Source organism: Micromesistius poutassou (genome assembly GCF_964030765.1).
Source record: "Micromesistius poutassou genome assembly, chromosome: 3".
NCBI classification, from domain to species: Eukaryota; Metazoa; Chordata; class Actinopteri; order Gadiformes; family Gadidae; genus Micromesistius; species Micromesistius poutassou.
In genome coordinates this window covers 11657253-11681081 of record NC_140273.1, presented here as the reverse complement: position 1 = coordinate 11681081, position 23829 = coordinate 11657253, and the positions used below count along the sequence as shown (strand labels likewise).

The 23829-nt window shown below is 40.2% G+C and overlaps 2 protein-coding genes across 4 annotated transcripts in view; one reads left to right on the top strand and one right to left on the bottom strand.

Annotated features, from left to right (window-relative positions):
* The window catches only part of ppm1kb (protein phosphatase, Mg2+/Mn2+ dependent 1Kb), a 25717-nt gene extending 13519 nt beyond the window's left edge, over window positions 1-12198 (bottom strand). The window contains exon 1 of the mRNA XM_084465174.1: window positions 11096-12198. The gene's annotated coding sequence lies outside the window, so the exon portion shown is untranslated. The remainder of the gene's footprint in view (window positions 1-11095) is intronic.
* The window catches only part of LOC311340278 (putative E3 ubiquitin-protein ligase HERC3), a 24709-nt gene extending 880 nt beyond the window's left edge, over window positions 1-23829 (top strand). Inside the window, exons 1-24 of one of the 3 annotated variants that reach the window (XM_084465169.1) lie at window positions 9740-10086; window positions 10217-10331; window positions 12384-12457; window positions 12564-12788; window positions 13128-13219; window positions 13384-13514; window positions 15235-15362; window positions 16124-16191; window positions 16272-16378; window positions 16493-16552; window positions 16672-16777; window positions 16896-17088; window positions 17181-17335; window positions 17678-17743; window positions 18550-18666; window positions 18765-18854; window positions 19598-19714; window positions 20056-20196; window positions 21080-21246; window positions 21604-21670; window positions 21759-21820; window positions 22005-22188; window positions 22324-22423; window positions 22581-23829. In XM_084465169.1, coding sequence (XP_084321295.1) covers window positions 9870-10086; window positions 10217-10331; window positions 12384-12457; window positions 12564-12788; window positions 13128-13219; window positions 13384-13514; window positions 15235-15362; window positions 16124-16191; window positions 16272-16378; window positions 16493-16552; window positions 16672-16777; window positions 16896-17088; window positions 17181-17335; window positions 17678-17743; window positions 18550-18666; window positions 18765-18854; window positions 19598-19714; window positions 20056-20196; window positions 21080-21246; window positions 21604-21670; window positions 21759-21820; window positions 22005-22188; window positions 22324-22423; window positions 22581-22795 — 2997 coding nt within the window. In that variant the 5' untranslated portion in view covers window positions 9740-9869 and the 3' untranslated portion in view covers window positions 22796-23829. Of the gene's footprint in view, window positions 1-87; window positions 313-658; window positions 751-912; window positions 1044-1454; window positions 1583-2012; window positions 2084-2163; window positions 2271-2379; window positions 2440-2556; window positions 2663-2785; window positions 2979-3070; window positions 3223-3546; window positions 3622-3857; window positions 3951-4049; window positions 4143-4428; window positions 4528-4835; window positions 4977-5455; window positions 5623-5884; window positions 5952-6037; window positions 6100-6219; window positions 6404-7514; window positions 7615-7759; window positions 10087-10216; window positions 10332-12383; window positions 12458-12563; window positions 12789-13127; window positions 13220-13383; window positions 13515-15234; window positions 15363-16123; window positions 16192-16271; window positions 16379-16492; window positions 16553-16671; window positions 16778-16895; window positions 17089-17180; window positions 17336-17677; window positions 17744-18549; window positions 18667-18764; window positions 18855-19597; window positions 19715-20055; window positions 20197-21079; window positions 21247-21603; window positions 21671-21758; window positions 21821-22004; window positions 22189-22323; window positions 22424-22580 lie in introns of those variants that run through there. The other 2 variants (XM_084465170.1, XM_084465171.1) reach the window with 2 other exon arrangements.

Genomic DNA, 23829 nt, shown 5'->3' with positions numbered 1-23829 from the left:
TAGGTCTAACCAGCTCAGCCTACTTAAGTTAAGAATACAACGGAAACTCTTTTTCATTATACTGTTGCCTATACATATTGCTTTCAGATGGACAAGCATTTTCTTGGGGCAGCAACGCTCGGGGGCAACTGGGTCTCACCCTCCCGGAGACCTCCGTCGTCCCTTCCCCTACACCAGTGGCAGCCCTGTCAGGGGTACCCCTAGTCCAGGTCACCTCTGGGGGAGCCCACACTTTGGCCTTGTCTGTCTCTGGAACTGTATTCAGCTGGGGGCAGAATGATGCCGGGCAACTGGGTCTTGGAGACACGACAGGTATTAGCTATTAGGCCTGTAGGAATGTTCTCTTTAGTCAGGAGATTCTGACTAAATAAACTCCTTAGTCATGAGAAGGCCAATTATAGGACCTATGAGTTGCTCGCTTCCTGAGAGCTGATCAGGTGATGATCTGCTCAATTTAATGGTTCTCCTTTAATCCCATTACGAAGACATGACAGTTGTTATATTAATATTATATAGATATTACTCAATATGAAAGGACAAAAACCATAGACTTCATTTGGTCGCATGCTGTTATCCTGGAGATTATGTGAACTAAACTTTTCTTTTTCCTTTTCTTTTGAATATGTGAATGAAATTGTATTTCAATTCATGTTTTCAGACAGATCTACTCCAGTGACAGTTGAGTTTCTCAACCTTAAGAAGACCGTTTCCATTTCTTGTGGTGAAAGACACACTGCTGTTTTGTCAAAGGTTCCTACATATTCTGCTTTTAGTGATGTGGTTTCCATCCATAATGATTGCATTAAGCCATGTCCTATTTAGTGAACTCAATAAAAATATATCCCTACTGTAAAGTCTGTCTAATCAAATAATAAAGTCTAATCAGATGGATTTCCTTGTATGTTCCTTTAGGGAGGTGTGGTGTTTACCTTTGGCAGCGGTGGCTGTGGGCAGCTGGGACACAACTCTCTGCTGAATGAGCTGACCCCCCGTGTGGTGGCTGAACTCTGGGGCGCAGCGGTCACCCAGGTCTCCTGTGGCAGGTACTCTGTCTTCATCTTTTCACTACTATTCACTAGGAGACGCTTGAATCCAAAGTGACTTACAGTGACTTAAGTCTTTAAGGAGCAGGTAGAGGGTGGTCATCTTGCTCAAGGATGCCCAGGGGTGAGGTTGTGGACGTTGGGGATTGAACCCAGTACCTTTTGCCTGGTCGACAATATTATTCAAATAATCACTGGCTTCTTTTACTCTACTATTCTATCGAATCTATGCATGAATTGAACACCTCTTTTTTTTAATTGACTCATATTGTTGATTGATGATTTGCTTGCACATCACTAATGTATTTATTGTAATCCCTTCCCATTAAATTCAGCAGGTTAATACAGAAATGTTCAAAATAACACTAGCTTCTTTAATCTTCTTCTATTTACGATTTAATTCTTCTGCAGCAACCACACCATGGCATTAGTAGGCCCAACAAAGAAGATCTATTCATTTGGTCGTGGAGAAGAAGGCCAGCTTGGAAACAGGCTCACCACAGACTGTTCGGTGCCTCTGCCTGTTCTGCTGCCTCATGGTAGGTCCAGTTCAGGGTTAAGTTGAGGGTAAAGGAGCTTTAGGAAGCATTTTTCATGTTTTGTTTATCGGGGTAAAGTCACAATGTGTAACAATTAAACTTACTTGAGGCATACATTAACCTAGTCATCTCTATATATGTATTTATATGCATATATGCCACTCAATAGTGATTTTAAGTGTTCATAGCGGGGCTATGCTAGTTTGCGACACCGTTGCACAGCCAGCTGTAGGGGATAGAACATAATCGTTTAGTTTTTTGAATCCTGAAAGTTTTCCGCCAACTTATTGGGAGGGGTTCAGTCCAGAACAATGCTGCATAAATCTTAAATAATTGTCTCATTCAGCTTTAAAATTCGGTATATGTACAGTATATATATATATATATACATTTATATACATTTATTTTGGCTTTTTTTGGCATGAAAAAGATGACCAGAAGAGTTTTCAGCGAATATTGGCTGGAGGAAACCAATCCTTTGCCCTTTGTTCTCCCAGTCAGGTTGGTGTCTTTGTATTTTGCATTAATTTGTTTGGAGACATTCAACATGCTTGTTTAGTTATTTTGGGGATGTCTTCCAGGAGCCTGAGAATAATCTTCCTGGGATTATTACAGCTCTGGATATGGACACCATTGATTTTTGGCTTTCAAACTGTCAGGATGCGAAATCATGGCGTAAAATTAGAAAGTAAGTTCTATCAATCACACTATGTAATTTATGTTTAATAAGGACGTTAAATGTAAAGTGGTTTAGAATAGTATATTTAATTTAATTTATAAATTGTATTTATTTCTAGACAGATCAAGGATATATTCTCATCCACATCTTCCTTGAACGCCAGCTTTCTTGACAGAAGGTAACGCATTTTACAATCTTTTCAAGTAATGTATTATCATTTCAAATTGCTCTTTGTATAATAATGGTGCTATTCGCCATACGACATTGAATTTTATATTCAACTTTATCAAAATAGCGGTGACAAGCACTACCAGACCTCACCCAGGTGCTCTGGCTTGGACTTGGTTCTTGTCAAAACAGCTCTGGCCAAGCTAGCGACACACACTCAAGTGCTACAGGAGGTACATTGAGTGAAAATACCAGCCTCTCCCTAACTGTATTCAGTTCAATAAAATGTATCATCCCGTGTTCATAGTCAAACAATGACGACACTGGTAATGACTTTGTCCTGAACGATGCTATAGGTGGAGACGGTCGTCCGAGACTGTCTCCTGCCCTCGTTGAGTCGGCAGCCGGTCGGGTTTGAAAGCCTGAGGGTTTACTACCTGCTGGTGAAGCTTCTGCAGGTGCTGCTCAGAGACGACTTTGGTCAAAGGCTGTCTGTGAGGGTGGCTGATGCCTTCCTCTCTCTGCACCAAGACACGCTGGAAGTCCTCGGTAATAGACCCAAAGAACCCATCATTTAAAATGCACTGCAATGGGTTTTCCAAAGCTGTTCAATGTACGCTGTGTGTCTGTAATTTATGCAGTTGGACTATGGTCCTGGACACCTCGCTTCTTCCGATCTGCAGTGAAGACGTTCTGTAAAGCATCCAGGAAGCTTCTTTCATCCTTAGATGTGGATGACAAAGAGCGAAGCGACTTCTTTATGACAGTGGAGGTTTTGCAAAGGCTTCATTCTGTGAGTGTTTTGTGGCAGGTTGTGGATGCTTAGTATAAATAGAGATTTGTGATAAGGATTAGGGACAGACTGGGTAGTAGCTAGTGGTGTTCTATGCCTATGGTCCAAAAGGTTCTGGATTCCATCAACACTCAGTACGTTTACATAATGTGAAATGCCCAAGTATTCTGCTGAATCTTTTTTGAAATATGCCTAAGTAGTTCTCTCCTTAATTAACAAATAGCCAAATGTGTGCCCTGTAATGACATGTATCTGAAATCACAGTAAGTCGTTTAGGATGAAAGTGTGGTGCTGAAAAACTGAATAGTAATGTCCTGATTGCAGGCCAGCAGTAAAGGTTCACGGTGCCTCGCAGATAGTGTTTTCCATGTGAAGAATGTCATAAATACCATTGAGATGGTGAGTATTTAACAAAACAAGGCCTTAATTGATTAACATAAACCTAGTACCTCTCTCTCTTTTTCTCTTTCTCTCCATCATATGTACAACGTATAATTTACTAATACCATTATTTACTTTCAGGGACCAAACAGCATACAAATCTTTGGTCATTTATTATAGAATAAAATACAATATTCTTATAATAATATATAACTACTGGTTACATCTAACAATATTTTTTCTCTACTCCTTAGTTTGTTCAACTGCGTAACTCAGTCCAGTGGTATTATCCATGGTTCCTTCCTGTTGAAGATCCAAGGACAGTGATCAAGCGTGAATATTATTTGGTATGCTGTTCAGACAGTAACTCATGTTTATTATGTTTGCTGAAATATGGTTCCCTTTGCTGCTGAGATAATACCTCTATATTGTTATTCTATATATAGAGTATCCTGTTGCTTCTGGTGAAGTACCCTTGCATTCTACCCATAGAATGCAAGCTGAAGCTGTTGCCGTGTCATCTGCATAGTGCCATGGTGGTGAGGTTATATTTATTGAAAATTATATTTTCATGAACTGCCACAAAACTGTCAATTTCCGGTCCTTAGAAGCCACACTGACAATATAAGTTTAATAAAGCTACAGTATATGCTACATTATGCTATTTTATGCTGTGCTATGCAATACCATGCCATACACTAATATGATATGCTATACTATGCTATGATTTACTATATTCTAGGCTATACTTTACTTGACGATACTATACTATAAATGGATTTGAAATAACCTGCTTTTGACTATACCTCTACTACTCCCTTACAGCCAGGATGCATTCCATTCACCATCAACCGGGACACAGTGCAGCAGGACACTTTTCAATCGCTGAGGACGTCTTCCCATGACCCAAGATCAAAACTTGCGGTTGGACAGCAAAGCATTTCCCAAGATATAACAATTAACAATTCTGTTCTACCTAGCTAACACTTGGTCAAATCTAGATAAATGTGTTTGTACATTTCAACTTGTCCTTTTCCAATTACATTTGATGATTGTGGCATAGTATAGTTTTTTTTATTATTGTGTATTTATTCAATGGACTTCAGTGTAACATTACAGCGCTATTCACGATTCTATAGTGTTTTCAATCCAGTGATCAGGTGAATTCACAATATTTAAATTGTAATACATTACTCAAGTTATTTTCCCTGCAAAACCTCTTATGTTTACAGGTGAAGTTTAATGAGGAATATGATCTTCATCTTGGAGGTGTGGTAATGGAGTTCTTTCACCTCCTTGCAAAAGAACTTCAGAAGGCAGAACTACAAATACTAGAAGTCAATGAGCACGGAGTGGCCTGGTTCAGCAAGAATGTACGTATAAATAAGTGGCATTTCATGTTATTTTAAAATTAGACTGTGGAATTTATGTTTTGGTATTGTTAAGGCTCTACACTCACTTACGTCAAGCTCATAAGTGAAGATCAGCAAAGGTCTGTGCCGCTACACAGAGACCGTCCCACATAGACTGCCCCTTTTGACAGCCGGTGGCCTATTCGAAGACGTGCAGTCCTCCCAGGGCTAAGCAAATTGTTGCATGGATGTAAGGTTCTTTCAACATATTTGGGTTTGGAAATGCTACACTGCCCTCTTGACTACAAGTGTACATGATGTGGAAGTATAAATGCAGGGTGCTCTGGCTAGACCCACGTCCTGCCTGAATCCCCACAGGGATCTTCACGTAGAGGGGTCAATCCACTCATCCATCCATCCATCCACTCATCATCCATCAATCCATTATTGTTGTGTTGTCCAATTATGACACTAATTATATTATGGACTGCTTCCTCCAGGTTGCCCAGCTGACTGATGAGTTCTTCCTACTGGGCACGCTCTGTGGCATGGCTCTGTACAACCAGTGCCTGATGAACATCCCCTTCCCCCTGGCTCTCTTCAAGAAGCTCCTGGGCTTGAAGCCAACCCTGGACGACCTCATGGAGCTGTCGCCAACTGTTGCACAGTACTTCTACTCTATTCTATACAATGACATGCCATGCTGTAACATGATTTACTATACAACAATATCCTTTGCTATGCTACTACTATTAGATGCTATGTTTTGCTACACATTACTAAACTATTATATATGCCATGCTATGCTATATAATAGTATGCTATACTACCACTTACTACTATACTATACTAAAATCTCTGTTGTATTTACCACCATTTCATCATAAAGTTGGCTTGACTTTAGTGTCATCCCACTGTCGTACCAACAGGAGTTTAAAGGAACTGCTGGACTATGAAGAGGAGGCTGTTGAGGACCTACAGTTCGATTTTGGAGGGGTAAGAGCCAATGAGTTTTAAACCCTGTTTAAAAGCACTTAGCAGGGAGAACTCACTCTAATGTTACACCAACTTTACTTCTGTAGGATGCAAAAGATTTGGATCTTCTACCTAATGGAGAGTTCATTCCAGTGACCAAAGTCAACAGGTGTGTGTGTGTCTGTGTCTGTGTGTGTGGGGGGTGGGGTCAATGTTTGTATTTGCAAGCGTGCCTGTATGTTTATGTATGTATGCACAGCGTGTATTCAAAGACGTGTATCTAACCCAGGCAGCAATATGTGGACCTCCAAGTGGACATGGTGTTCAGCCGCTCGGTGGAGCATCAGTTCAGGGAGTTTGAGAGAGGCTTCTCTAGAGGCTGCCCTTCACCTGCCTGGAGAATGTTCCTCCCTGATCAACTCATGACGCTCCTCAAAGGAGAGGAGATCTTCAACTGGGACGATCTGAGACAGGTCAGACATCCATCCCTTACCCTTCAAATACACCAGACACTGCAGGATTTATCTGTAAGAGCCTGACTAATATATAGGAGGAGGGGCTCCTCCTCCTCCTATATCAAAAATATCTCACTACTTATAATAACAGGCTTATAATTGCGCTGATAATATACTCGATTATTTAAAAAAAAAAAAAAAATTCCGGCATTTCGTCGTCCACAATAGTTCATTACTTTGCATGCTCTTGAATAGCGCCAGTGCTGTGGTTCATTGGAACTTAAGTAGGTCATGTTTCCATAAGAACGCTCTCACTGGCGCTGCCACACAGCCCCTCAGAACCTTGGCACGTATCGCAGCGCCATCCATTACCACTCTTATATTCAACACAGAACAAGCCCTCAAATCGTATATATATATATATTGTGGCGAGCAGCATGGGAAGGATGAGACAGGAGCCCAGGTTTAGCAGTTCCATGCAGTTCCGTGCCCCATACACTGCACGACTACGGACTGCCTTTATTAACACCCATGGTTATTCACAAAACACAGTGCACCTAACAAACATAACGCTCACAATAATGGTGGCAACAACAATGCACACAACACGACAACATGACAACACACAACTACACTCGAACAACGACCAACCCCAACCCTTGAACCCCGATAAGTTTCCCAACCACAAAGGACCCAGGAGGGCCCCGAAAGGTTCAAGCAGATCGGGAAGACCCCTCCCAGAATCCTTCGCGCCCGGAACCGGCATCCAACCCCCTGGTCGCTACACCAAAAAAATATAGGCCTATATATATACTGTATATATATATATTTAGGTATATAATTACCTCACATGTCGCATCCACATAATACATTTTTGCAAATGTGAAAATATATATATTGGTTAACAAATAACCAATATATATATATATATATTTAGAATATCGGCCGATATATCGAAATTGTGATTTTTGACCTAATTTCAGAATCGGAATCTGCCCCTAAAATCCAGTATCGGCCTGGCTCTAATATCTATCTATCTAAATATAAATAAATATATATATCTATACAGAAATATCTATATATATGTTTGCGTGTAAGAAAAATATTTTTGCATTTTTCCTTTTTAAAGAATGCAGAATATCTAGGCTGCACATCCAACGATGAAGTCATCAAAAACTTATGGATCGTCTTCGCGGAGTTCTCCGTGGAACAAAAGAAGGACTTCCTCAGTAAATAAACTCAACACAACATATCAGAACTTGTATACATTATTATTGCTATTTGATTGGTTGCCTCCATTATTATATCACTTAAAACCGTATAAATAACAACCAATAGACATTGACATTTAAACTTCCTTTTCCCCTCCTTAAGTATTCCTATCTGCAACGGACAGAATTTCCAAAGTTCGCAGTTCAACAATCATGATAAAGATCCAGTTGTGGTGCTGCGCTCAGCCTGAGCTGTACTGTCCAAAGGCCGTGACCTGCCAGTGGACTTTGATTCTCCCCAACTACAGCAACATCCAAACACTTCGTCAGAAACTCCTTGATGCAATCGAGTGTCATTCTTTTGGATAACAGTGAAATTGTTCAACTTAATCAAGCCTGCTACGTATGGTGGTATATCACTGCAAATATTTGCTCCCACTTTTCTTGATTTTATTCCAATCATTTAAATGAACTGGGTGGTGGACCACACAATGTCTATTGAAATTGGTGGCCATGTGTTAATTGCACCAGAGAAGCCAATACATATGTGTTAAGCTAACAACCAACAACAATGATCCTATCATTAAAAGCCAGTAACCCTGCATCCTGCCTCATATCTACACTGTGCCTGTAGTCTAACTCACCTGTGCTACAAATTATAAGATTGATGACAGGAGCCAACAACCGTGAAGCCAAACCTTCTCTTGAGGGGAAACCAAGAACCATGAATTAATGTTATAAAGGAATCATCATGAATTAGCAAATTCATGATTCCGGCTTATTAATATGAACACCAAAGGCCTTCATTAGAATAGACTAGTGCATTTATGTTCAATTGTTCAGTACAGACATGTGATCATATTTTGGCAGGGAAATACTTTTAAATAATCATTGAGCTATATAAGCAAATTACATTAATGTATCTGGTAGTTTTTTTTTTTTTTTGCTGCTGCTGCTTTTATTACTACCAGAATATAAAAAAATATTGAATACAAGATGAAGAAGATTAATAGTTAAATAGATAAGACATAGATCAACTTATATACAATTAGATAAACAATGTAAGTGACTTTCTATACAACTCTTATTTTGACATTCGTTGCTCAAATGCTGACATCTTGGCAAGGAGTTTATGTGGCATTAACTATATTTGTGAACAAAATACATTTTACATCACATGATTTTCCCAATAAACACATTTAAACTTTTCACTGTATGTGCAAATATAGGCTACCTGGCAAAATAAAATGACTCAATTCAGATTAAGCGTCACGCGTGTGAACTCCTACAACGGAGTTACTAACTCCTTCTACGGAGTTACTAATATCTTGTACAGTCATCTTGTTCAGTTGTTATATCCAGGGCTTTGTAATAATAACTCATTGCTTACTATGACCTTGAAGGGATTGAATTGTGTTTCTTTATTTCCCCTTAAGAAAATCAGCAGCAGGGACCCGTTCCGAGAAGAAAAGAGAAAAACTCAAAACTGCACTGAATGATTTGGTTTAATTTAAATGTTTATCTATGAACACAGCTACCTGGTAATCCACCTTCAGGAACAGGACCTCTCAACGCGGGGTTATGCCTTTCCGCTTCCTTATTATTGTTGAGCGATCATCGAAGACAGCATTCCGTTTCATAAAATCATTGAGAAGTGACGACCGTTACCGATAAGGAGAGTTCAAGTGACAGTAACGTGACGCAAAACACACTGCAACGTAACGAATGACTGTAGGGCAATTAAGGATAGAGGTGATCATATACTTTGAGTGAGAAAAAGATAAAGACAGAAGAGCAGCAAGATAAAGATGAACGGCCATATGACACACACACACACACACACACACACACACACACACACACACACACACACACACACACACACACACACACACACACACACACACACACACACACACAAATAATACACAAATTGTGTATTGTATTGCATTTTGACCTAATTTTGAACAGTGACCTCGTTCATGTAGTTAAGTGTGTAATCTTTAAATTCGTTAATTTATTACATTTATTTATTCATTTAGTTTTTATATAATTTAAATTAAGTTACATGTTTTAATTAGCGTTTATGGAATTTGATATAGGGACAACGTGCGGGGCGTCGTGATTTTGGTTTCAATTCCTGAAAAGTGTTCAACACTAAGTTTCAGTTTCGATTCTGTCTGCTGCATTGAGTTGAGCTGGACTATTAAAGGTGAGCTGGGCTATTGCATATCAAGGTTCGCTGTCGTGGTGGACACATTTAGAAAGCCATCATGTTTTCATGGGGAGAAATTCATTTAGCGAAGACGAATGTTTTGGCGGCAATCCGAGAATCAGAGAATGATATTCAGTTCGTACCAACGACCAAACCAATAATAACGAGTTTCTCTGCCACTAAGTCAACGGTAACGTTTACCAAAAGTGATGGAAGGGCATATTTTATTCGGCGGCAAAGGAACCAAGATGGACATGTGAGGTTCTGTAAAACCAGTAAGTAAATTCTAAAAGCAAATATTCGCAAAAACGTGCTTCCACTTGGGAAAGGGGGAGCAGTTTACAAACGGCACCCCATATTTTCCTGGTCCATATCCCTGCTCCTGACTATATTTCTTTTTTCTAGAGAGCATCAAGTGCAAACACGTCGTAGCTTCAAGTTCAGGAGACAGTATTCTTCTCCTGCTGTCCCAGGATGGCTCTGTCGTCTATGTGGACCTCAGTGCATCCGCTGATCCAAGGTGAAGTCTTCGTCGTCGCATAGTTATTGCCTGGGGCATGTCTAGCTTTTGGGGGGCTCTATGAAAAATGTTCCTCCCAGACTCGAGATTGCGCGAGATGCAGGCGCTAGTCTCATGGCGCGCTCCGCCCCTCCCGCATACTGAGCTGATAGCGCACAACCAGCGAACCAATCAGCGAAGCGGACATGGGGGGCGGCACGAGCACACGAGAAAAAAAATCTTCCGCGCTATCCGTTATCTATTATTGATCATATCACTGTGTGGGGAATTGGCATATTGGCGCCCCTCCGGCTGCGGGCGCCCCTGCTTGCTGAGAAGGTGCCGTGCACAGAAGCATCAACAACTCTGCCAGCCCGTAATCCCGTAAAAGCGGGAAATTTGTCGCTAAAAACCTGCGGCAAGATTTGACTTGTGGGCCACAAGTCTAATTGTGGCCCACAAATTGTGGCCCACAAGTTGTGGCGCGACACTTTCGCTGGAGCCACGAGCCATTTCCTTTTTTCTTTTTAAATATAAAGTTTGCCTAGGCAGATGAAGATCTCTGCGCTATGGGTGCTCCGTGCATGCTATGCGTGTGTGGAGAGCACCCCCCCCCCCTAGTGGCTGAAACAGGTAATTGCATTTAAAAAAATGAGTGGAATAATTACGTCTGGCATGACCAGATATTTGATGAATATTTTAAATAACACAACACAACTAAATGCTGGTAGGTAATACATCGGACTTCATATACTGCTTTAGTAAAAACAAAAAGCATCATCTACCTGAGAGAAGCTTCTCTGCGATGAGCAGGATAAGGAACTGGCTGTGGTTGACGATGGGAGCAGCCAGGTTTTCTTATCTAGCGATCCTCCACATAGAAAGTGACAGCCAAGCTCTCACGCCTCGTACCCACTGTACACGTCCGTCGACGGATCTCATTGACTTTACATGGGACGCTCCCGAAATGCATTGTGGGTCCGTCCGTCAAATCGGCTCCGTCTCTTGCGTCCAAAAGTTTAACTTTTCAGGCAGCGACGGATCCGTTGGCCAATCAGATCGCGTGATACGCACGTTATACGCAGATCGTGTTTTACCCCATGCGTCGGACACGCCCACTCTCTTCCGTCGACGGACGTGTACAGTGGGTATGAGGCGGAGACCGTGGACGCATATGCAGGACGCAAGAAACGAAAAAAACATTTGCCTTGCCAACGTTGCAATAAAGGTTGCCTTAATGGTATTGGGTGTTTGGGTGGTAATTGATTGTTCACTTTTACATTTTAGTTGAATTTAATTGTTGGGGCATTCCACCTATTATTGCGTTCCAATATTTCTAATTGTTTAATTGTTACAATGTAATTTAAAATTTTCTTTAAAAATAAACATGTTTTTTTAGCATGCTTGTTTTGTCCATATGTGCTCATGCTGTGTTCCCTGAAGGCTCGCCAACTGCCAAATTCCACAATGCTCCTACACCCTGAGATAGGTTAAGTTGAAGAAAAATCATGGTTAATTGACATCTTAATATAGACATTAGCCAAAATGTAGCTGGGGTCAAATCCTTAAAGAGGAAAAGAGCCTCCGTAAACATCTTTTTTCTCTCAAATTCCAACCAGCATCTCAAGTTTACCCCAGCAATTTAAAACCACACAAAATGATCAGCATTATAACATATTCCATATGTTATATGCATATAAATGAGACCAAATGTTTACCTCAAATGTTGGGGTTTATAGATTTATAGATATCATTCATAGCTATAGAGTTCACAGCTTATATGTATATTTATATATTTATTTGTTTGAGCATTTAGGTGCTTTAGACGCTTTGACTCAACCTTCTACTCACTCAACTACCAAGGAAGACTGGCTATTTTAATAAATAAAACAAACCATGATAATACAAAAAAATGTCTGAAATGGAAGCTTAGGGGGCCCCCTTGTGTATTTTGGGGCCCTTTGCAACAGCAAAGTCTGCATATAGCAAGAAACTGACCTGGTCATTGCTGTGATAATGTGGGAAAGGTTTGTCTGTTTTAAGATATTCAACATATGTATTTCCTTGATTCAGATCACTCCAAAACATTAAAAAAAGGATCATTCAGATCGCATGTGGAGACCAACATTCCATTGTTTTAACTGAAGGTAGGCTATAGGTCTAACCAGCTCACTATATTTAGCCTACTATTGTTAGGAATACAACAATGGGAATAGTTTTCATTATACTGTTGCCTATACATATTGCTTTCAGATGGACAAGCATTGTCTTGGGGCAGCAACGCTCGGGGGCAACTGGGTCTCACCCTCCCGGAGACCTCCGTTGTCCCGTCCCCTACACCAGTGACAGCCCTGTCAGGGGTACCCCTAGTCCAGGTCACCACTGGGGGAGCCCACACTTTGGCCTTGTCTGTCTCTGGAACCGTATTCAGCTGGGGGCAGAATGACACCGGGCAACTGGGTCTTGGAGACACGACAGGTATTAGCTATTAGGCCTGTAGGAATGTTGTCTTTAGTCAGGAGATTCTGACTAAATAAATTCCTTAGTCATGAGATGATAGGACCTATGATTGACCTATGAGTTGCTTGTTTCCTTAGAGCTGATAAGGTGATGATCTGCTCACTTTAATGGTTTGCCTTCAATCCAAAAACATTACACGTTGTGATGTTAAATTAATATTACATATTACTCAATATTAAAGCACAATAAGCATAGATTTAATCTGGTGACATGCTGTTATCCTGGAGATTATGTGAACTAAACTTGGAGGATCTTTTAAATGTGTGAATGAAATTGTATTTCAATTCATGTTTTCAGACAGATCTACTCCAGTGACAGTTGAGTGTCTCAACCTTAAGAAGACCATTTCCATTTCTTGTGGTGAAAGACACACTGCTGTTTTGACAAAGGTTCCTACATATTCTTCTTTTAGTAATGTAGTTTCCATCCATAATGATTGCATTAAGCCATGTCCTATTTAGTGAACACAAAAAAAAAGATCCCTACTGTAAAGTCTGTGAGTTGGCTGAGGCTCACAGACTAATCCGGCAGATTTCCTTGTATGTTCCTTTAGGGAGGTGTGGTGTTTACCTTTGGCAGCGGTGGATGTGGGCAGCTGGGACACAACTCTCTGCTGAATGAGCTGACCCCCCGTGTGGTGGCTGAACTCTGGGGCGCAGCGGTCACCCAGGTCTCCTGTGGCAGGTACTCTGTCTTCATCTTTTCACTACTATTCACTAGGAGACGCTTGAATCCAAAGTGACTTGTACAGTGACTTAAGTCTTTAAGGAGCAGGTAGAGGGTGGCCATCTTGCTCAAGGATGCCCAGGGCTGAGGTTCAGGACGTTGGGGATCAAACCCAGTAAAGATAACAGCCCCTGTATTATATACTGAATCTATGTATATATGAATCACCTGCATATTTAATTATAATCCCTTCACATTAAATTCAGCAGGGGCCTCATGTACAAAGACTTGCGTGGATTTCTGACTAAAACTTTGCGGAGCTTTCCAAAATCTGGAAAGCTGCTGCGCACAAATAAATCCGGATGTATCAATCCTTGCGTAAGCACGATTTCACGCAGATTCTCTTTGTACATCCCAATTAACGTGAAATTGAGCGCACATGCACGAGCCCGTCTCTCCACCCAGTCTCCTCCCTCATTTAATATGCTAATTCGTATAAATAGGCCTGCAGTAGTGCGCTCGTTAGGAGAAAGGAGAACATGGAGAAAGGAAGAAAAAATAACTTTAGTGAATGCGAGGTGGAGGTGCTGATTTCGGAGGTAGAGGCCAGAAATAAGATCTTGTTTGGCTCTCTTTCCTCCGGAATCAGCACCAAAAGCAAAAAACTGGCGTGGGAAAACGTTGCCAAGTCAGTCAATGACGTTGGGGCGGAAAGCCGAACTGTGGCTGACATAAAAAAAAAGTGGTCGGACATCAAGGTGGATGTAAAAAGAAAGGTCTCTGCCCACAGGAGAAGCGTGGGTCAGAGCGCAGCGGGGCGGAGTCTGGGAGCTCGCCCTATTTGAGCAAAGGGTGGCAGCTGTGATTTGGGATCGGCTCTTTTTTGACCAAAAAATCATAATAGTCGCGGAGCACCCGTTAATTTTGAATGCGACCATCTTCTAACAAGGCCAACACTGCCATTGTCAACCTATCGATTATTGCCACATTTTGCACATGCTTTTATATTCTCATTTATTTGGATGCATGCTGACGATAGGTTGTATCCATACACCCAATGTGTCAATAATATGTACATAATTCGAAATTGGCCGACTGGTTCATTGATGGATTGATTTTAACTAACAATGGCTTGTGCTTACTCCACTCAACATCACATAATAATATTGCAGTCAAGAATTTCACAACAAATCATGCGTGGTCCGGAAAATATGTAACGTTTAATAAACAAGCCATCACTGAAAATAATATTGCTGGGGTTTCCTTTTAATTCCAATATTGACAATTTAGTTTTATGGGTCTGTTTAAGTTTAGCCTAACAACAGTGTCACATTATGCGTCTCGACAACAATAACGCATGATTGAAGCGCATTTAAGATCACGCATTCCGACGTTCAAACCCACTTTGAATTCGCCTCATATTGCAATATTACTTCATCACTCATGATCGCGTAGGCTTAATGTTGTTGCGCTGCATTGCCTCTATGTGCCGCCAACTGACAAAATGCAGCAGAAATGTGCGTAAGCCAGGCATTTAGTTTGCGTGGAGAACCGCACTTTCTCACGTCAAGTCAGTCTTTGTACATCCGAACGTTTGCGTGAGAAGTTGCTTACGCAGCTTTTTTGTGCGTAAGCAAGCTTTGTACATGAGGCCCCAGGTTATTACCAAATTATTATTATTCAAATAATCACTGGCTTTTTTTTTTTCTTCTTATATTTATGATTAAATGTTCTGCAGCAACCACACCATGGCATTAGTAGGCCTAACAAAGAAGATCTATTCATTTGGTCGTGGAGAAGAAGGCCAGCTTGGAAACAGGCTCACCACAGACTGTTCAGTGCCTCTGCCTGTCCTGCTGCCTCATGGTAGGTCCAGTTTAGGGTTAAGTTTAGGGTGAAGGAGCTTTAGGAAGCATTTTTTTCATGTTTTGTTAACCTAGGTTTAGGGTCACAATATGAAACATTTCAACTAGCTCATATCTTAAAATAACCTGGACACATCTATATCTATAAATATCTGCATATATCCTGATCAAGTGATTAATGGATAATGTTATCAATAAAATCACATCCTATATATATATATATATATATATATATATATATAGTAGCAGGCCAGTGATTGTGGGGTTTCCACGCCACCATGTCCAATAGTAAACTAAGACACACACACAGTTACAGCAGTATAATGTTCAGTGGTTTTTATTCACCCATGTATTCCAATGTCAGGGTGGACAAGGGTCCTCTGTATTCCATATTCAAATCATCCAGTCCAGGGGTCAGTGCCAGAAGGGTTGTCAAAACAAAGCAGTTGGTACACAATAATCAGTCCAATCTAAAGCTCTTTCTTGATGGCGATACACACTCTCCAGAGGCTCACACAGACACCATCTGGGTACCTAGCCTATCAAAACACCCACCCTGTGTGGTGTTTTGCCCTTTCTTTTAACCACCCAGCACTCCTCAGGCTCCTCAGGCTCCTCAGGCTCGTGTCGTTAAGGGAGGAAGTCCATGTATGGCTTGGGGGTGGAGCCAGATATCTCCCTTTACCTGCCACTGCCCTCACTCCTCCTTGCTGTCTGCCACAATATATACTTGTATATATGTGTTTTCTTTGCATGAAAAAGATGACCGGAATATTCAGCAGATATTTGCTGGAGGAAACCAATCTTTTGCCCTTTGTTCTCTCAGTCAGGTAGGAGTCTTTGTTGTTTGCATTAATTTGTTTGGAGACGTTCACCATGCTTGGTTAGTTATCTTGGGGATGTCTTACAGGAGCCTGAGAAGGTTCCTCCTGGGATTATTACAGCTCTGGATATGGACACCATTGACTTCTGGCTCTCAAAGTGTAAACAATCAAAATCATGGCAGCAAATCAAAAAGTAAGATCCATATCTCTCAATCACAGTATGTCATCTAATATGAACATAAATATTGTTTAGAATAATATACTGTATTTAATATGCCGTTTACTGAAGTTTTTTATTTATTTCTAGACAGATCAAGGATATATTCTCATCCGCATCTTCCTTGAACGCCAGCTTTCTTGACAGAAGGTAACGGATTTTATGCTTTTCAATTCATTTCTATCATTTCTATCATTTCAAGTTTGTCTTTATAGGTTTATGATAATATTCAACATAGGAATTTTATTTTGTTGTAAACTTCAAAATAGAGGTGACAAGCACTACCAGACCTCACCCAGGTGCTCTGGCTTGGACTTGGTTCTTGTCAAAACAGCTTTGGCCAAGCTAGCGACAAACACTGAAGTGCTACTCGAGGTACAGCAACATCTAGTGAAAAAACCAGCCTCTCTCCGTCTTTTTAAAATAAAATGTATCATCCCGTGTTCAGAGTCAAACACTGATGACGCTGTAAATGACTGTCCTGTCCTCCTAGGTGGAGACGGTCGTCCGAGACTGTCTCCTGCCCTCGCTGAGTCGGCAGCCGGTCGGGTTTGAAGGCCTGAGGGTTTACTATCTGCTGGTGGAGCTGCTGCACGTGCTGCTCATAGACGACTTTGGTCAAAGGCTGTCTGTGAGGGTGGCTGATGCCTTCCTCTCTCTGCACCAAGACACACTGGAAGTCCTCGGTAATAGACTCAAAGCACCCATCATTTAAAATGCACTGCAATGGGTTTTCCAAAGCTGTTAAACGTCCGCTGTGTGTGTGTGATTGATGCAGTTGGACTGTGGTCCAGGACACCTACCTTCTTCCGAGCCGCAGTGGAGACCTTCTGCAACGTGTCCACGAAGCACCTCTCATCCTTAGATATAGAGAACCAAGCGAGAACCGTCTTCTTTATGAAGACAGTGGGCGTTTTGCAAAGGATCCATTCTGTGAGTGTTAACTGGCAGGCGGTAGATGCTTAGTGTAAATAGAGATGTGTGATGAAAAAATGGACGAGTCAAGTCATGGGGAAGGATAGCTAAGTAGCTAGTGGTGTACGACTCCTAAGGTCCGAAAGGTTCTGGGTTCGATCAACAACTTCGAATGCCCAACTTTTGCGTGTAACAGAAATTTAATCTATTATTGCAAAACACACGGATGAAGCAGTACTTGAATTAGAAAATAGCCAAATGTGATGTTTCCCCTGTAATGACATGTATCTGAAATCACTGTAAGTCGTTTTGGATGAAAGCGTAGTGATGAATAACTGAATAGTAATGTCCTTACTGCAGGCCAGCAGTAACAGTTCACGGTGCCTCGCAGATAGTGTTTACCATATGACAACAGTCAAAGAGACGGTGAGTATTTAAGGACTCCTTTCTCTCTCTCTCTTTCTCTCTCTCTCTCTCTCTCTCTCTTTCTCTCTCTCTCTCTCTCTCTCTCTCTCTCTCTCTCTCTCTCTCTTTCTCTATTTAAACGTAAGCAATATCAAACAAGATGGGGTAGTGTTATACTGAATAGTAGCATGGCTGTGATTTGGATGTGGATATATGCACTCAGGCCGTGTGCCAGGTCATTTTAGGGTCAAGGCCACTTGGCATGCGGCGTTTACATTTTTTTAACAAACTCAAATTCAATTTTAATCACCTCATCTTTTGATGATTGGGATGCCTCCTCCTCTCACACATGGAAGACCAGTACTATTTTCATTAGGTGCTACCGATTTGTGTACTTCTCCTGCTTGTGATTCAAGAAGACTTTCCAAAGAGGAAGGAAACTTTTGCCCTTGTAGTAACTCAACATTTTTTGCACATTATAAGAAACCACCTTTTTAGTTTCATGATTATATTAAAAAAGCTACCCCATTCAAAGGGGTGTGTCTGCACTGGAACTTTGGGGCATCGTGTTTCCAATGAGAGCGCTCACACCGGCGCTACCATAACTTCCAGCAGTGCCAGAAACCTTTTTCCATCAACAGCCTGTTTAATATATGTTTAACGTACTATTATTTACTTGTAGCCTACTATTATTTCTGTGAATTAAATGTCTGGTATATAATATTGACTGTGTCACTGATACATTATTTATACTTTGAGTAATTAATGATATAAATCAATATGCTAATATCAGTTGAATCTCACAATATTTTTTCTCTACTCCTTAGTTTGAAGAAGCGTTTGCAATTCTTGCAACCTTAATGGTAATACATCAAAGATTCCATACCAATCTGGAGTTGGAGGACACAATGCAAAGGTTACTTAAACCCATAAAATATGTTATGGTATGTGGTTAAGACATTAACTTATATCATGAAGATTGCTAAAATTTTGTCATGTATGCATCAGAGATAATACCTCTATATTGTTATTTTTTATATAGAGTATCCTATTGCATCTGGTGAAGTACCCTTGCATTCTACCCATAGAATGCAAGCAGAGGCTGTGGATGTTTAATCTGAATAGTACCAAGGTGAGATTATATTTATTGAAAAGGATATTTTCAATAAATCAAGTCCATGGAGTCAATAGTATTATTGGTTCAAGAGCTACCACCAAACTGTTATCTTTTTGTGCTCCTAGTAAGTTTTTATTTTTATTTTTTAAAAGCCAGTTATTTCATGGATCCAGGATACTATGCATCCTGATGAAGTCACCTAGGCATTTGGAATTTAAATATCATCACATACCCTTCACCATACCTAGAGTTTGGCATGGTTTTATTTCAGTTAGCCTGTTAGCTGGTTTGATTTGCATTGAGAAATCTTTAGGCTAACAGCTATAAGGCTAACTGAAAAGAACCATGCCAATCTCTAGGTATGGTGAAGGGTATGTGATGATGTGGGGCTATTTTAATTCCAAAGGCCTAGGTGACTTCATCAGGATGCATAGTATCCCGGATCCATGAAATAAAAATACAAATCTGCCTGCCTCTATGGGAATTTAACATAGGGGTGTCTATACTTATGCACCCTGTATTTTAATGGAGATCATTTATTTATTTACGATACATTATTCATTCACAAAGCAAATTGGTGTCCTTAAAGGCATTAAGATCAATTTCCAAAAGATGATTTTTTATTCCTCTTTTTAGTCAACTTTAGCATGGGTGCCTAAACTTATGCCTACCACTGTATCCTTGACTTAACCATACTTGACTATACTATAGTGTAAATGGGTTTGACTTGACCTACTCTTGACTTTACTTCCACTCAGTGTATATGTAATGTGCAGGCAGGAGTTATTCAATTCAATGTCAACCGAGGCACAGTGCAGCAGGACGCTTTTACATTTCTGCGGAAGTCATCCCATGACCCAAAATCAAAACTTAAGGTTGGTCAGCAAAGCATTTCCTAAGTTTTAACTTCCATGGTATTATGGCCTCCTGTGTGTGCACTTCTGATCAATCTAGCCAACATTTGGTTAAATATAGCTAAATGTGTTTGTAGAGTTCATCTTTCTTGTTAGTTTATTTTTTCAATAACATTTAATGATTGGTGTAGTATAGGACTTTTTTTTATTGTGTATTAATACAATGGACATCATCAGTCTAACATTACCCACTATTCACGATTCTCTAGTGTTCTGAATCCAGGAATCAAGTGAATTCAAAATATTTAAATTGTAATACACCTCTCAAGTTCCTTTCCCTGCAAAACCTCTTATGTTTACAGGTGAAGTTTAATGAGGAAGATGGTGTTGATGATGGCGGTGTGTCAATGGAGTTCTTTCACCTTCTTGCAAAAGAACTTCAGAAGGCAGAACTACAAATACTAGAAGTGAATGAGCACGGAGTGGCCTGGTTCAGCAAGAATGTACGTATACATTATTTCTTGTAGGTATTAAAGGTGCGGTGTGTAGAATTTAGTGGCATCTAGCTTAACGGACTTGGCAAGAAATTAAATATTATCAGAAGTATTTTAAAATTATTGTATGATCCCATGAAGATAGGTATGATAGTAGATATGTTGGTGTTTCATTACCTTAGAATGAGCCCTTTATATCTAAATAGAGAGCGGTTCCTATTCTACAGAGCCTGCCAGAACAGACAAACGGCTGAATATACGTTTAGGTATTGTTAAGACATTGTCACGTGGCAAAGTCACATAGTCTCTTTGCTTACGTGAAGCATGTAAGCAAAAAGAAACACAGACACTGTAAATGCACCTTTTTTAGGGGTGGATAACCTACACTTACGGGAAAACCTGCAGTCCTCCCAGAGCTTAGCAACCCATTGCCTACGGGGGTTCACCACAATTAATCGAGGATTGGATGAGTGCGCAACATGAGCAGTGTGTTGTTTTGTCACAGCATGGCATATGACATTTTTAACGGAGTCTGTGAAATCAAAACAGTTGATTTTGATAAACTAGCTGCTATTCAATTCTGCTTTTGAAAGATTTTGTAACATCTTCATCACATGGATAAATTGCTTTTTCAACATATTTTCAATGGTGTGAAAAGTGAGTGTGTTTCTCCACGCTGCCATCTGTCCATCCATCTATCCATCCATTCTTCCATCCACTCATCCATCCATTCTTCCATCCATCAACTCTTCCATTCATCCATCCACTCAACCATCCATCCACTCATCCATCCATCCATCCACTCATCATGCATCAATCATCCACCCATCCGTCATTATCTATTGTGTTGTGAAATTATGACACTAATTATACTATGGACCGCTTCCTCCAGGTTGCCCAGCTGACTGATGAGGTCTTCCGACTGGGCACGCTCTGTGGCATGGCTCTGTACAACCAGTGCCTGATGAACATCCCCTTCCCCCTGGCTCTCTTCAAGAAGCTCCTGGGCTTGAAGCCAACCCTGGACGACCTCATGGAGCTGTCGCCAACTGTTGCACAGTACTTCTAAACTACGCTATACATTACATGCCATACTATATATAATATACTGTACAACACTATAATATGCTTTTCTATTCAACACTCTAATATGCCATGCTAAATGATACAATGCTATATAACCACTATATACTATATTACCAGTTGTAGATACCCCCATTTCATAATAAATTGATGGGGTTACTGTACTACTATACTATACTAAACTACCAGTTGTATTTACCTCTGTTTCATTATCATTTGTGGGTTTTCTGTACTAGTTCTATCCTAATATAAACTAACTTGTATTGGCGTATTCACCAGTATTTCATTACAATTTGACAGGGGTTGACTTTACTTTAACTGACGTTCCAACAGAAGCTTAAAGGAACTGCTGGACTATGAAGAGGAGGCTGTTGAGGACCTAGAGTTAGATTTCGGAGGGGTAACAGCTTATGCTTTTTTAAATTCTGTTTAAAAGCACTTAGCAAGAAGACCGTTCCTCACTTTAATCACCAACTTTACTTCTGTAGGATGTAGAAGGTTTGGATCTTCTACCCAATGGAGAGTCCATTCCAGTGACCAAAGTCAACAGGTGTGTACGTGTGTGTGTGTGTGGGGGGGGGTCGATGTATGTATGTATGAACAAGCGTGCCTGTGTGTTTAGGTACTGTGTGCATGGCATCTATGTATGTGTGTGTCTGGTGCGTGTGTTTGTATTTATTTGAGATTTTAGAGCAGACTACAGTGCTTCACAGACACATGTGAATCTAACCCAGGCAGCAATATGTGGACCTCCAAGTGGACATGGTGTTCAACCGCTCGGTGAAGCATCAGTTCAGGAAGTTTGAGAGAGGCTTCTCTAGAGGCTGCCCTTCACCTGCGTGGAGAATGTTCCTCCCTGATCAACTCATGACGCTCCTCAAAGGAGAGGAGATCTTCAACTGGGACGATCTGAGACAGGTCAGACATCCATCCCTTACCCTTCAAATACACAAGACACCACAGGATACGTCTATCTATATAGATAAATATCTATATCTATATATTTGGGCGAGTAAGAAACGTTTATGCTTGAGCATTTGTCTTTTATTACAGAATGCAAAATATCTAGGCTGCACATCCAACGATGAAGTCATCAAAAACTTTTGGATCGTCTTCGCGGAGTTCTCCGTGGAACAAAAGAAGGACTTCCTCAGTAAATAAACTCAACATAACATATCAGAACTTGTATACATTATTATTGCTATTTGATTGGTTGCCACCTATCATAAAACTTATTATCATATAACTAAACCGTATAAATAACAACCAATAGTCATTAACATGTAATACTTATTTTTCCTCTTCATAAGAATTCCTGACTGGAACGGACAGAATTCCCAAAGTTCGCAGTTCAACAATCACGATAATCATCACGTTGTCGTGTTACCCACAGCCTGAGCTGTACTATCCAATCGCTGGGACCTGCTTCTGGACCTTGAATCTCCCCAACTACAGCAACATCCAAACACTTCGTCAGAAACTCCTTCATGCGGTCGAGTGTTGTGATGTTTTTGGATTACAGTGAAATAGTGCAACTTAATCAAGACTGCTCTGTATGGTGGTAAATCACTGCACAAATCTGCTGCCATTTTTCTTCCATTTTAATTCCAATCATTTAAATTTCACTTGGTGGTGGACCACACAATGTCTATTGAAACCAGAACAAAGCCGAAAACTGGCCATGTGTTAATTGCACCAGAGAAGCCGGTACATACTGTATGTGTTAAGCTAACAACCAATAACAATGATCCTATCATTAAGAGATAGAAAGTATTCAAGGCAAGGGAGCAAATGAGAAATAAGATTCAACATGGTATTGTGAACACATACTTCTAAGTTGTTTCCACTGACTAAAGCTAAATGGCTTCGATCCAGAAGAGAACAAAGCTAACAGTCATACATTTTTTAAATTGTATTTGTACACCATTTTTTTTACACATGTATAGATTTATAGGAAATGAATAGCATCATGTTTCGGCAATTTAGTTTATGTTGTAACTAAAAAATATAATATTTTCATATTCTTCCTCAAAGGTGAAAAGTTAGGTTACTGAATGAAATATAGGTTATTGTATTTACACAGGTAACACTGCATTGTTCTTGGTAAACCAAGAACCACAAATTAATAATGTTATAAAAGAATCATCATGAATAAGCAAACAACTTATTAATATAATCACCAAAGGCCTGCATTTACAACAGACTTGTGATAGTATTAATGTTCAATTTTACAGTAGACATGTGATCATATATTGGAAATGTTTTTAATAATGTTGCTGCTTTTATTACTATCAGAACATAAAACAGTATTGACTACAAAATGAAGATGAATAGATCAATAAGATGCACTATGCTCTATGCACTATGCAACTATATACATTGGTGGTCAAAGGCCTGTCTTAGCAAGGAGTTTATGTTGAATCAACTATAATTCTTAACAAATTACATTTTACACACATGCTTTTCACAATGAACACATTTTATTTTTCACTGTATTTGCAAATATACCTGAAAAATAATTCCAGTAAATTGAGGAGTGACGCTTCTACTTCCAAGTTC